The sequence below is a fragment of the Salvelinus namaycush genome, unplaced genomic scaffold (assembly GCF_016432855.1).
Source record: "Salvelinus namaycush isolate Seneca unplaced genomic scaffold, SaNama_1.0 Scaffold833, whole genome shotgun sequence".
NCBI lineage: Eukaryota > Metazoa > Chordata > Actinopteri > Salmoniformes > Salmonidae > Salvelinus > Salvelinus namaycush.
In genome coordinates this window covers 1-14,481 of record NW_024061568.1, presented here as the reverse complement: position 1 = coordinate 14,481, position 14,481 = coordinate 1, and the positions used below count along the sequence as shown (strand labels likewise).

At 45.6% G+C, this 14,481-nt stretch overlaps 1 protein-coding gene across 1 annotated transcript; it reads left to right on the top strand.

Moving 5' to 3' along the window:
* Positions 1–849: 849 nt before the first annotated feature.
* Positions 850–14,474, top strand: LOC120043010 (zinc finger protein 664-like; the record flags this gene model as incomplete). The annotated part of the gene is made up of 9 exons (XM_038987744.1): positions 850–1,101; positions 5,162–5,305; positions 5,423–5,856; positions 5,960–6,054; positions 6,389–6,574; positions 7,999–8,181; positions 9,602–9,669; positions 10,221–10,431; positions 14,373–14,474. Coding segments are annotated over exons 1-9 (1,474 nt in total), but the record flags the coding sequence as incomplete, so codon positions are not given.
* Positions 14,475–14,481: the final 7 nt, after the last annotated feature.

The following is a 14,481-nucleotide window of genomic DNA, read 5'->3' as shown; positions in this document are numbered from 1 at the left end:
ATATTAATGTTCCACTGGGTAGAGGTGAGGCCAGATGTAAGATCAGGGCCATTTTGATAGATGTGTGGCAGAAGAGATGGGACTCTGAGCCCAAGGGACAGCATTTATATTCCCTCTAAAGAAAGGTCAGTGGACCAAGGTTCAAAGGTCAGATTAGGAAGGAAGAGGTGGTGATTGCGCTTAGGATATTGTACATTGAACTCGTCATTACATCTGGTTGGCAGCATGTGAATGGTGTCTGGAGTGTACGGTCGATGAAACGGTGGAGCATGTGTTGTTATATTGTCTTAAGTATGTTTAACAGAGGGAAAATGGAAGTGTAGGGTCATTGAGGTGGGACGGGGATTTTGGGGGATGGGGGAGGGTCTATTAGAAGTTAGTAGGGCTATTTTGTTTTTCAGAAGCACTGAGGTAGGAGGATTTAGACCGTGATTGACCCTTCAGCAGCATAGTAGGTGGCGGCATGCACCTTTAACGTTGGTTTGAGGACCGAGTGGCGCAGCGGTCTAAGGCACTGCATCTCAGTGCAAGAGGCATCACTACAGTCCCTGGTTCGAATCCAGGCTGTATCACATCCGGCCGTGATTGGGAGTCCCATAGGGCAGCCCACAATTGTTCCAGCGTCGTCCGGGGCAGGCCATCATTGTAAATAAGAATTTGTTCTTAACTGACTTACCTTGTTAAATAAAGTTAAAATAAAATAAAAATATATAATTGAACAAGATTCCTGCAGGTTGTGAGCGCCTTGTATTGCCTGCCTTCTCACTCCTGTACACAAGGTGGCGCTATTCTACCAGGTAGTTTAGTCATGCAGAAGAATCATACCCGGAAGTACGGTGATGCAGTAACGCAAACAGTCGGCTTACTTACCTCTTCTAAACAGTCTAGCTAGCTAGTTACTGTTAAAATGGCAACATATAGGATTTCTGCATGTATTGCCTTCGTTTAGATGGCTGGTTAGGTTTCAAATCGTTTCACGACCAGTAAATTGTTCAACTGACGTGAGTGTCCTCGAGCTGAAGTGAACGTAAAAGAACAACAATCAATAACATGTCGGCAGAATTCACTCCTCCCGGTTCTGACCGACCCACAATGGACGAGGTAAGACACGGGAGGGACGAATGCCCGTTAGCTAGCCAGCCAAATCTACTAACATTGTCCTGGCCCTTCGGACTCGAATGCCTCACATGAATGGGCAAGCTTTGTCCCAAATCGGGCTGTGAAAACTCCATTGCTGTAATTGCAAGACGATGCGTGACAAGAGTTGGAGTAATAGCACAGACCGGTTATGCCAGGTCCGTTTATGCTCAGTCATCTGAAAACTGATTTGATTGTGGTTGTCAATGTAACAAAGTATCAAGCTGGCGGTTAGTTTACTGCTGCTGCTCAGTCAGTCTGTAGTGACACCATGCCACTGGGTGGGTCTTTTGAGACAGGGCCAGTCTTATCTGCAGAGCGGTGGGTGCAGTCTTTTGTTCCTACCAAGCACTAACACAAACACACTGATCTAGGATCAGTTTTGCTTTAGGATTACCTGGACAGGGAGGGTCTGAGTTAAGCATTCTTACTGTTAGATGCTTTGTGAAATACAGGCCCTGATTCCATGATCAAAGTATTGGACACTCATATAGTCTACCACAACACACTCATATAGTCTACCACAACAACACACTCATATAGTCTACCACAACAACACACTCATATAGTCTACCACAACAACAACACTCATATAGTCTACCACAACAACACTCATATAGTCTACCACAACAACACACTCGTATAGTCTACCACAACAACAACACTCATATAGTCTACCACAACAACAACACTCATATAGTCTACCACAACAACACTCATATAGTCTACCACAACAACAACACTCATATAGTCTACCACAACAACAACACTCATATAGTCTACCACAACAACAACACTCATATAGTCTACCACAACAACACACTCATATAGTCTACCACAACAACAACACTCATATAGTCTACCACAACAACAACACTCATATAGTCTACCACAACAACAACACTCATATAGTCTACCACAACAACACTCATATAGTCTACCACAACAACACTCATATAGTCTACCACAACAACACTCATATAGTCTACCACAACAACACTCATATAGTCTACCACAACAACAACACTCATATAGTCTACCACAACAACAACACTCATATAGTCTACCACAACAACACACTCATATAGTCTACCACAACAACACACTCATATAGTCTACCACAACAACACACTCATATAGTCTACCACAACAACAACACTCATATAGTCTATCACAACAACACACTCATATAGTCTACCACAACAAAACACTCATATAGTCTACCACAACAACAACACTCATATAGTCTACCACAACAACAACACTCATATAGTCTACCACAACAACACACTCATATAGTCTACCACAACAACAACACTCATATAGTCTACCACAACAACAACACTCATATAGTCTACCACAACAACAACACTCATATAGTCTACCACAACAACACACATATAGTCTACCACAACAAAACACTCATATAGTCTACCACAACAACACTCATATAGTCTACCACAACAACAACACTCATATAGTCTACCACAACAACAACACTCATATAGTCTACCACAACAACACACTCATATAGTCTACCACAACAACAACACTCATATAGTCTACCACAACAACACACTCATATAGTCTACCACAACAACAACACTCATATAGTCTACCACAACAACAACACTCATATAGTCTACCACAACAACAACACTCATATAGTCTACCACAACAACACACATATAGTCTACCACAACAAAACACTCATATAGTCTACCACAACAACAACACTCATATAGTCTACCACAACAACACTCATATAGTCTACCACAACAACAACACACATATAGTCTACCACAACAACACACATATAGTCTACCACAACAAAACACTCATATAGTCTACCACAACAACACTCATATAGTCTACCACAACAACAACACTCATATAGTCTACCACAACAACAACACTCATATAGTCTACCACAACAACACACTCATATAGTCTACCACAACAACACACTCATATAGTCTACCACAACAACACACTCATATAGTCTACCACAACAACAACACTCATATAGTCTACCACAACAACACACTCATATAGTCTACCACAACAACAACACTCATATAGTCTACCACAACAACAACACTCATATAGTCTACCACAACAACAACACTCATATAGTCTACCACAACAACAACACTCATATAGTCTACCACAACAACACACATATAGTCTACCACAACAAAACACTCATATAGTCTACCACAACAAAACACTCATATAGTCTACCACAACAAAACACTCATATAGTCTACCACAACAACAACACTCATATAGTCTACCACAACAACAACACTCATATAGTCTACCACAACAAAACACTCATATAGTCTACCACAACAACAACACTCATATAGTCTACCACAACAACACTCATATAGTCTACCACAACAACAACACTCATATAGTCTACCACAACAACACTCATATAGTCTACCACAACAACACTCGTATAGTCTACCACAACAACACACTCATATAGTCTACCACAACAACAACACTCATATAGTCTACCACAACAACACACTCGTATAGTCTACCACAACAACAACACTCATATAGTCTACCACAACAACACACACATATAGTCTACCACAACAACAACACTCGTATAGTCTACCACAACAACACACTCATATAGTCTACCACAACAACACACTCATATAGTCTACCACAACAACACTCGTATAGTTTACCACAACAACACACTCATATAGTCTACCACAACAACACTCGTATAGTCTACCACAACAACACTCGTATAGTCTACCACAACAACACTCATATAGTCTACCACAACAACAAAACACTCATATAGTCTACCACAACAACAACACTCATATAGTCTACCACAACAACACTCATATAGTCTACCACAACAACACTCATATAGTCTACCACAACAACAACACTCATATAGTCTACCACAACAACACTCATATAGTCTACCACAACAACACTCATATAGTCTACCACAACAACAACACTCATATAGTCTACCACAACAACAACACTCATATAGTCTACCACAACAACAAAACACTCATATAGTCTACCACAACAACACACACATATAGTCTACCACAACAACACACTCATATAGTCTACCACAACAACACACTCATATAGTCTACCACAACAACAACACTCATATAGTCTACCACAACAACACACTCATATAGTCTACCACAACAACACACACATATAGTCTACCACAACAACACACTCATATAGTCTACCACAACAACACACATATAGTCTACCACAACAACAACACTCATATAGTCTACCACAACAACAACACACATATAGTCTACCACAACAACAACACTCATATAGTCTACCACAACAACACACTCATATAGTCTACCACAACAACAACACACATATAGTCTACCACAACAACACACTCATATAGTCTACCACAACAACAAAACACTCATATAGTCTACCACAACAACAACACTCATATAGTCTACCACAACAACAACACTCATATAGTCTACCACAACAACACACTCATATAGTCTACCACAACAACACACTCATATAGTCTACCACAACAACAACACTCATATAGTCTACCACAACAACAACACTCATATAGTCTACCACAACAACAACACTCGTATAGTCTACCACAACAACAACACTCGTATAGTCTACCACAACAACAAAACACTCATATAGTCTACCACAACAACACTCATATAGTCTACCACAACAACAACACACTCATATAGTCTACCACAACAACAACACACTCATATAGTCTACCACAACAACAACACTCATATAGTCTACCACAACAACAACACTCATATAGTCTACCACAACAACAACACTCATATAGTCTACCACAACAACAACACTCATATAGTCTACCACAACAACAACACACTCATATAGTCTACCACAACAAAACAATAGTTTCGTGTACCACAACAAAACAAATGTTCCCCTCTCCAGAACTAGTCACGGCTGCCTTCTGCCCTTCATCCTCTTTTAGGATGATGTTAACAACCAGCCCAGCCCGTCCCACAGCCCCCCTGCATCAGGAGAACCTGATCAACAGAACCAAACAGAACCAACCAAAACCTTTTCACACTGTTGTCTGGACTGTGGGAAAGAGTTTTCCCGCCCATGTGACCTGGTGAGTTTGATGATTTTTATTTCCCAGTTTAAAAAAATGACATATACACACAGTACTTAAAACGTGACGGGATAACACAAAACAAGTCAATTACTTATTTCCATTGTGTTCCATAAGGTGAGACACCAGAGAGTACACACAGGGGAGAAGCCTTACCCCTGTCCTGATTGTGGCAAGAGGTTCGCCCACTCAGGAGGCCTCCGAGAACATGAGAGGATACACTCCGGAGAGAAGCCTCACTCCTGCTCTGTGTGTGGGAAGAGCTTCACCCAGAAGGGAAGTCTTAGAGTTCACCTACGGACACACACGGGGGAGAGACCTTATTCTTGCTCCGTCTGCGGCAAGAGTTACACCCAAAATGAATTTTTGAAAGTGCACCAGCGAACACACACGGGAGAGAGGCCCTACTCCTGTTCTGTGTGTGGCAAGGGCTTTGCTCAGATCGGAAACTTGAAGAAACACCAGCGGATTCACACCGGGGAGAAGCCTTACCAGTGTCTGGAGTGTGGCGCCAGTTTCACCCAGAAGGACAGCCTGAAGATGCACCAGAGGTCATTTTATTTCATTCTTGTTTTCATTTGATCTCCTTGTTGTTTTACTGTAAAGTCTGTTTCAAGTTTAAATGCACTTTGAATAAAGAATTATTTGATTTAGGTCTCACACGGGAGAGAAACCCTGCGTCTGCCCCGAGTGCGGGAAGGGTTTCCGTGACAACGGGCACCTGAAAGTCCACTCGAGAGTGCATACAGGTGAGGTTGATTTAACGATCGAAGGATATCAGTGTCTCAAAACTCTTGAGTTGTCCACAATGTGGTTCTTTAATAAAACTTGAAACTTTATGCAGCAATTGACAGCATACATTACAGCATTGTCATATGTATGGGATTCACGTGGTATACAACGTCCAATGAAATGCTTACTTGCAGGTTCCTTTTCAACAACAATAAGAAATAATAAAACATAATAATACGGACATAAAGTAAATGGCTCATTATTGTGGAGTGACACTGTCTGTCTGTCCCACCCACCCATCTGTCCATCCATCTGTCCACCCATCTGTCCATCTGTCCATCCATCCATCAGGGGAGAAGCCGTACTCCTGCCCTGACTGTGGGAGACGGTTCAGCCAGGCAGACGTCCTGAAGAGACACCAGATGGTGCATACAGGGGAGAAGCCGTACTTCTGTGCCCTGTGTGGGAGGAGGTTCGCCCAGCCTGCCACTCTGAAGTACCACCTCCGGACCCACGCAAGAGAGAACCAGACAGGAGGCGAGTTCAACAACACTTCCTTTACAGCCGAACATGTTGCCACAGTAACAACTTCAGTTGGAACGATTTGAATGAACATTCCAGAATGTTACAGCGAAGCTGCAAATAGCTCATTTTTATATGTATTCAAACTGCAAATACTAATCTTACTACGTGTAATGGAAAGCCTACATAGCAACATGTATTATTTGTAGTGGCAGTTTAGACAGGAAACAGATACTTATGTTTACCTCACACTGCCTTCTCAGACTGTCAGCCACTTCACTGCCTTCTCAGACTGTCAGCCACTTCACTGCCTTCTCAGACTGTCAGCCACTTCACTGCCTTCTCAGACTGTCGGCCACTTCACTGCCTTCTCAGACTGTCGGCCACTTCACTGCCTTCTCAGACTGTCGGCCACTTCACTGCCTTCTCAGACTGTCGGCCACTTCACTGTCGGCCACTTCACTGCCTTCTCAGACTGTCGGCCACTTCACTGCCTTCTCAGACTGTCAGCCACTTCACTGCCTTCTCAGACTGTCAGCCACTTCACTGCCTTCTCAGACTGTCGGCCACTTCACTGCCTTCTCAGACTGTCGGCCACTTCACTGCCTTCTCAGACTGTCGGCCACTTCACTGCCTTCTCAGACTGTCGGCCACTTCACTGCCTTCTCAGACTGTCGGTCACTTCACTGCCTTCTCAGACTGTCAGCCACTTCACTGCCTTCTCAGACTGTCGGCTACTTCACTGCCTTCTCAGACTGTCAGCCACTTCCCTGCCTTCTCAGACTGTCAGCCACTTCCCTGCCTTCTCAGACTGTCAGCCACTTCCCTGCCTTCTCAGACTGTCAGCCACTTCCCTGCCTTCTCAGACTGTCGGCCACTTCACTGCCTTCTCAGACTGTCGGCCACTTCACTGCCTTCTCAGACTGTCGGCCACTTCACTGCCTTCTCAGACTGTCGGCCACTTCACTGCCTTCTCAGACTGTCGGCCACTTCACTGCCTTCTCAGACTGTCAGTCACTTCACTGCCTTCTCAGACTGTCGGCCACTTCACTGCCTTCTCAGACTGTCGGCCACTTCACTGCCTTCTCAGACTGTCGGCCACTTCACTGCCTTCTCAGACTGTCGGCCACTTCACTGCCTTCTCAGACTGTCGGCCACTTCCCTGCCTTCTCAGACTGTCGGCCACTTCCCTGCCTTCTCAGACTGTCGGCCACTTCACTGCCTTCTCAGACTGTCGGCCACTTCACTGCCTTCTCAGACTGTCAGTCACTTCACTGCCTTCTCAGACTGTCAGCCACTTCACTGCCTTCTCAGACTGTCAGCCACTTCACTGCCTTCTCAGACTGTCGGCCACTTCACTGCCTTCTCAGACTGTCGGCCACTTCACTGCCGACACAAAACAGAACACTGTTGCTAACATTCACAAACCATTTCCCCAGGGTCTCAACGCTGCCCAGTGTGTGGACAGGACCTCCCGACAGAGCAGGCTCTGAGAAAACACCTACAGACACACATGGGGGAGGACCTCGGTCACAACGGGGGACAGGAAGACGGGGAGGAGGAAGTTGGTGGTCTGATCAATTCTGATGGAGAGGACGTCGGCTGGGACCCTTCTCATCTTAGTAAGTGGAGGCAGGTTATTCGTCCCTAATGGCTCCCTATTCCCTATGTAGTGCACTACTTCACCCTAAGATACATTCCTAATGGCTCCCTATTCCCTATGTAGTGCACTACTTTACCCTAATATACATCCCTAATGGCTCCCTATTCCCTATGTAGTGCACTACTTTACCCTAAGATACATTCCTAATGGCACCCTATTCCCTATATAGTGCACTACTTTACCCTAATATACATCCCTAATGGCTCCCTATTCCCTATGTAGTGCACTACTTTACCCTAAGATACATCCCTAATGGCTCCCTATTCCCTACATAGTGCACTACTTTACCCTAATATACATCCCTAATGGCTCCCTATTCCCTACATAGTGCACTACTTTACCCTAAGATACATCCCTAATGGCTCCCTATTCCCTATGTAGTGCACTACTTCACCCTAAGATACATTCCTAATGGCTCCCTATTCCCTATGTAGTGCACTACTTTACCCTAAGATACATTCCTAATGGCTCCCTATTCCCTATGTAGTGCACTACTTTACCCTAAGATACATTCCTAATGGCTCCCTATTCCCTATGTAGTGCACTACTTTACCCTAAGATACATTCCTAATGGCTCCCTATTCCCTATGTAGTGCACTACTTTTGACCATCCATCCTTCCATCAAAAGATAAACAGGAGAGAGTCCTGGTAGTCTCATTATAACCCATAATACCAACCTATCTCTACAGGTGAGAGTCCTGGTAGTCTCATTATAACCCATAATACCAACCTATCTCTACAGGTGAGAGTCCTGGTAGTCTCATTATAACCCATAATACCAACCTATCTCTACAGGAGAGAGTCCTGGTAGTCTCATTATAACCCATAATACCAACCTATCTCTACAGGTGAGAGTCCTGGTAGTCTCATTATAACCCATAATACCAACCTATCTCTACAGGAGAGAGTCCTGGTTGTCTCATTATAACCCATAATACCAACCTATCTCTACAGGAGAGAGTCCTGGTAGTCTCATTATAACCCATAATACCAACCTATCTCTACAGGAGAGAGTCCTGGTAGTCTCATTACAACCCATAATACCAACCTATCTCTACAGGAGAGAGTCCTGGTAGTCTCATTATAACCCATAATACCAACCTATCTCTACAGGAGAGAGTCCTGGTAGTCTCATTATAACCCATAATACCAACCTATCTCTACAGGTGAGAGTCCTGGTAGTCTCATTATAACCCATAATACCAACCTATCTCTACAGGAGAGAGTCCTGGTAGTCTCATTACAACCCATAATACCAACCTATCTCTACAGGTGAGAGTCCTGGTAGTCTCATTACAACCCATAATACCAACCTATCTCTACAGGAGAGAGTCCTGGTAGTCTCATTATAACCCATAATACCAACCTATCTCTACAGGTGAGAGTCCTGTCCATGGCTCTTCTGGTAGTGAAGGAGGAAGTCCCCCTACATCACACATCAACAAGGTGGGAGAAAATGACCTTTTCACATTTTACTGTAAACTAATGTTATTTATTTCAGGGGCCAAATGTTTCAAGCATCTCAGAGTAGGAGTGCTGATCTAGGATCAGTTTGGGCTTTTAGATTATAAAGAATGGACAGGAGGGGACCTGATCCTATATCAGCACTCCTATTGGATCTGAACAACATCACATGTACAAGGGGACCTGATCCTAGATCAGCACTCCCTATTGGATCTGAACAACAACATATGTACAAGGGGACCTGATCCTAGATCAGCACTCCTCTTGGATCTGATCTGAACAACATCACATGTACAAGGGGACCTGATCCTAGATCAGCACTCCTCTTGGATCTGATCTGAACAACATCACATGTACAAGGGGACCTGATCCTAGATCAGCACTCCTATTGGATCTGATCTGAACAACATCACATGTACAAGGGGACCTGATCCTATATCAGCACTCCTCTTCTGAGATGCTTTATTAACACAGACCCTGATCTTCAGAGGATATATTACTTCCTGTATTATTTATCACTGTTTTCATTCTAGAATCCAGGTGACCAATCCAGATCCAAACGCAGGTCACTGGGTCCTGACGACAGAGAGGTCTTCAGTCAGACACTGGGGAGGAACATTAAAGTAGTGGAGGAGGAGGAGGACTTGAGTCAAACTGTTGAGGTGACGGTTAAAGAAGAAGAGGAGGACGAGGAAGTCAGCAGATCCCCAGTAGAAGAAGTGGACTGGGAGGCTGTTGAACTTAGTAAGTGGGGGGAGGGAGGCTGTTGAACTTAGTAAGTAGAGGGAGGGAGGCTGTTGAACTTAGTAAGTGGAGGGAGGGAGGCTGTTGAACTTAGTAAGTGGAGGGAGGGAGGCTGTTGAACTTAGTAAGTGGAGGGAGGGAGGCTGTTGAACTTAGTAAGTGGAGGGAGGGAGGCTGTTGAACTTAGTAAGTAGAGGGAGGCTGTTGAACTTAGTAAGTAGAGGGAGGGAGGGAGGCTGTTGAACTTAGTAAGTAGAGGGAGGGAGGGAGGCTGTTGAACTTAGTAAGTAGAGGGAGGGAGGGAGGCTGTTGAACTTAGTAAGTAGAGGGAGGGAGGGAGGCTGTTGAACTTAGTAAGTAGAGGGAGGGAGGGAGGCTGTTGAACTTAGTAAGTAGAGGGAGGGAGGCTGTTGAACTTAGTAAGTAGAGGGAGGGAGGCTGTTGAACTTAGTAAGTAGAGGGAGGGAGGCTGTTGAACTTAGTAAGTGGAGGGAGGGAGGGAGGCTGTTGAACTTAGTAAGTAGAGGGAGGGAGGCTGTTGAACTTAGTAAGTGGAGGGAGGGAGGGAGGCTGTTGAACATAGTAAGTAGAGGGAGGGAGGGAGGCTGTTGAACATAGTAAGTAGAGGGAGGGAGGGAGGCTGTTGAACATAGTAAGTAGAGGGAGGGAGGGAGGCTGTTGAACATAGTAAGTAGAGGGAGGGAGGGAGGCTGTTGAACATAGTAAGTGGGGGGAGGGAGGCTGTTGAACTTAGTAAGTAGAGGGAGGGAGGGAGGCTGTTGAACATAGTAAGTAGAGGGAGGGAGGCTGTTGAACATAGTAAGTAGAGGGAGGGAGGCTGATGAACTTAGTAAGTGGAGGGAGGGAGGGAGGCTGTTGAACTTAGTAAGTAGAGGGAGGGAGGCTGTTGAACTTAGTAAGTAGAGGGAGGGAGGGAGGCTGTTGAACTTAGTAAGTAGAGGGAGGGAGGGAGGCTGTTGAACATAGTAAGTAGAGGGAGGGAGGGAGGCTGTTGAACATAGTAAGTAGAGGGAGGGAGGGAGGCTGTTGAACATAGTAAGTGGGGGGAGGGAGGCTGTTGAACTTAGTAAGTAGAGGGAGGGAGGGAGGCTGTTGAACATAGTAAGTAGAGGGAGGGAGGCTGTTGAACATAGTAAGTAGAGGGAGGGAGGCTGTTGAACTTAGTAAGTGGAGGGAGGGAGGCTGTTGAACTTAGTAAGTAGAGGGAGGGAGGCTGTTGAACATAGTAAGTAGAGGGAGGGAGGCTGTTGAACTTAGTAAGTGGAGGGAGGGAGGCTGTTGAACTTAGTAAGTAGAGGGAGGGAGGCTGTTGAACATAGTAAGTAGAGGGAGGGAGGCTGTTGAACTTAGTAAGTGGAGGGAGGGAGGCTGTTGAACTTAGTAAGTGGAGGGAGGGAGGCTGTTGAACTTAGTAAGTGGGGGGAGGGAGGCTGTTGAACTTAGTAAGTAGAGGGAGGGAGGCTGTTGAACTTAGTAAGTGGAGGGAGGGAGGCTGTTGAACTTAGTAAGTAGAGGGAGGCTGTTGAACTTAGTAAGTAGAGGGAGGGAGGGAGGCTGTTGAACTTAGTAAGTAGAGGGAGGGAGGCTGTTGAACTTAGTAAGTAGAGGGAGGGAGGCTGTTGAACTTAGTAAGTAGAGGGAGGGAGGCTGTTGAACATAGTAAGTAGAGGGAGGGAGGCTGTTGAACTTAGTAAGTAGAGGGAGGGAGGCTGTTGAACTTAGTAAGTGGAGGGAGGGAGGCTGTTGAACTTAGTAAGTAGAGGGAGGGAGGCTGTTGAACTTAGTAAGTAGAGGGAGGGAGGCTGTTGAACTTAGTAAGTAGAGGGAGGGAGGCTGTTGAACTTAGTAAGTAGAGGGAGGGAGGCTGTTGAACTTAGTAAGTAGAGGGAGGGAGGCTGTTGAACTTAGTAAGTGGAGGGAGGGAGGCTGTTGAACTTAGTAAGTAGAGGGAGGGAGGCTGTTGAACATAGTAAGTAGAGGGAGGGAGGCTGTTGAACATAGTAAGTAGAGGGAGGGAGGCTGTTGAACTTAGTAAGTAGAGGGAGGGAGGCTGTTGAACTTAGTAAGTAGAGGGAGGGAGGCTGTTGAACTTAGTAAGTGGAGGGAGGGAGGCTGTTGAACTTAGTAAGTGGAGGGAGGGAGGCTGTTGAACTTACTAAGTAGAGGGAGGGAGGCTGTTGAACATAGTAAGTAGAGGGAGGGAGGCTGTTGAACATAGTAAGTGGAGGGAGGGAGGCTGTTGAACTTAGTAAGTAGAGGGAGGGAGGCTGTTGAACTTACTAAGTAGAGGGAGGGAGGCTGTTGAACTTACTAAGTAGAGGGAGGGAGGCTGTTGAACATAGTAAGTAGAGGGAGGGAGGCTGTTGAACTTAGTAAGTAGAGGGAGGGAGGCTGTTGAACTTAGCAAGTGGAGGGAGGGAGGCTGTTGAACTTAGTAAGTAGAGGGAGGGAGGCTGTTGAACTTAGTAGGTAGAGGGAGGGAGGCTGTTGAACTTAGTAGGTAGAGGGAGGCTGTTGACTTAGTAAGTGGAGGGAGGGAGGCTGTTGAACTTAGTAAGTGGAGGGAGGCTGTTGAACTTAGTAAGTGGAGGGAGGGAGGCTGTTGAACTTAGTAAGTGGAGGGAGGCTGTTGAACTTAGTAAGTGGAGGGAGGGAGGCTGTTGAACTTAGTAAGTGGAGGGAGGGAGGCTGTTGAACTTAGTAAGTAGAGGGAGGGAGGCTGTTGAACTTAGTAGGTAGAGGGAGGGAGGCTGTTGAACTTAGTAGGTAGAGGGAGGGAGGCTGTTGAACTTAGTAAGTGGAGGGAGGGAGGCTGTTGAACTTAGCAAGTGGAGGGAGGGAGGCTGTTGAACTTAGTAAGTAGAGGGAGGGAGGCTGTTGAACTTAGTAGGTAGAGGGAGGGAGGCTGTTGAACTTAGTAGGTAGAGGGAGGCTGTTGAACTTAGTAAGTAGAGGGAGGGAGGCTGTTGAACTTAGTAAGTGGAGGGAGGGAGGCTGTTGAACTTAGTAAGTGGAGGGAGGGAGGCTGTTGAACTTAGTAAGTAGAGGGAGGGAGGCTGTTGAACTTACTAAGTAGAGGGAGGGAGGCTGTTGAACATAGTAAGTAGAGGGAGGGAGGCTGTTGAACATAGTAAGTAGAGGGAGGGAGGCTGTTGAACTTAGTAAGTAGAGGGAGGGAGGCTGTTGAACTTAGCAAGTGGAGGGAGGGAGGCTGTTGAACTTAGTAAGTAGAGGGAGGGAGGCTGTTGAACTTAGTAGGTAGAGGGAGGGAGGCTGTTGAACTTAGTAGGTAGAGGGAGGCTGTTGAACTTAGTAAGTGGAGGGAGGGAGGCTGTTGAACTTAGTAAGTGGAGGGAGGCTGTTGAACTTAGTAAGTGGAGGGAGGGAGGCTGTTGAACTTAGTAAGTGGAGGGAGGCTGTTGAACTTAGTAAGTGGAGGGAGGGAGGCTGTTGAACTTAGTAAGTGGAGGGAGGGAGGCTGTTGAACTTAGTAAGTAGAGGGAGGGAGGCTGTTGAACTTAGTAGGTAGAGGGAGGGAGGCTGTTGAACTTAGTAGGTAGAGGGAGGGAGGCTGTTGAACTTAGTAAGTGGAGGGAGGGAGGCTGTTGAACTTAGTAAGTGGAGGGAGGGAGGCTGTTGAACTTAGTAAGTGGAGGGAGGGAGGCTGTTGAACTTAGTAAGTGGAGGGAGGGAGGCTGTTGAACTTAGTAAGTGGAGGGAGGGAGGCTGTTGAACTTAAAGAAACATGAATTAATGAGGACTTACTATCATTGTGTCCCAAATGGCATCCTATCCCCTACTTTAGACCAGAGCTCTATAGGGAATAGGGTGCCATCTCATATCTTTAAGTCTGCGTCCCAAAGGGCAGTGTATTTCCCATATTGTGTACTATATGTAACCCGTACATACTGTTCCCTTAGGAGAGAGTCCTAACCACTGCTCCGACCGTGAGGAGAGACCTCCCCACCAGGAGAATCACACAGCTAAAGACCATCACCACACAGAGAGCACACGCCTCACTCCTGCTCT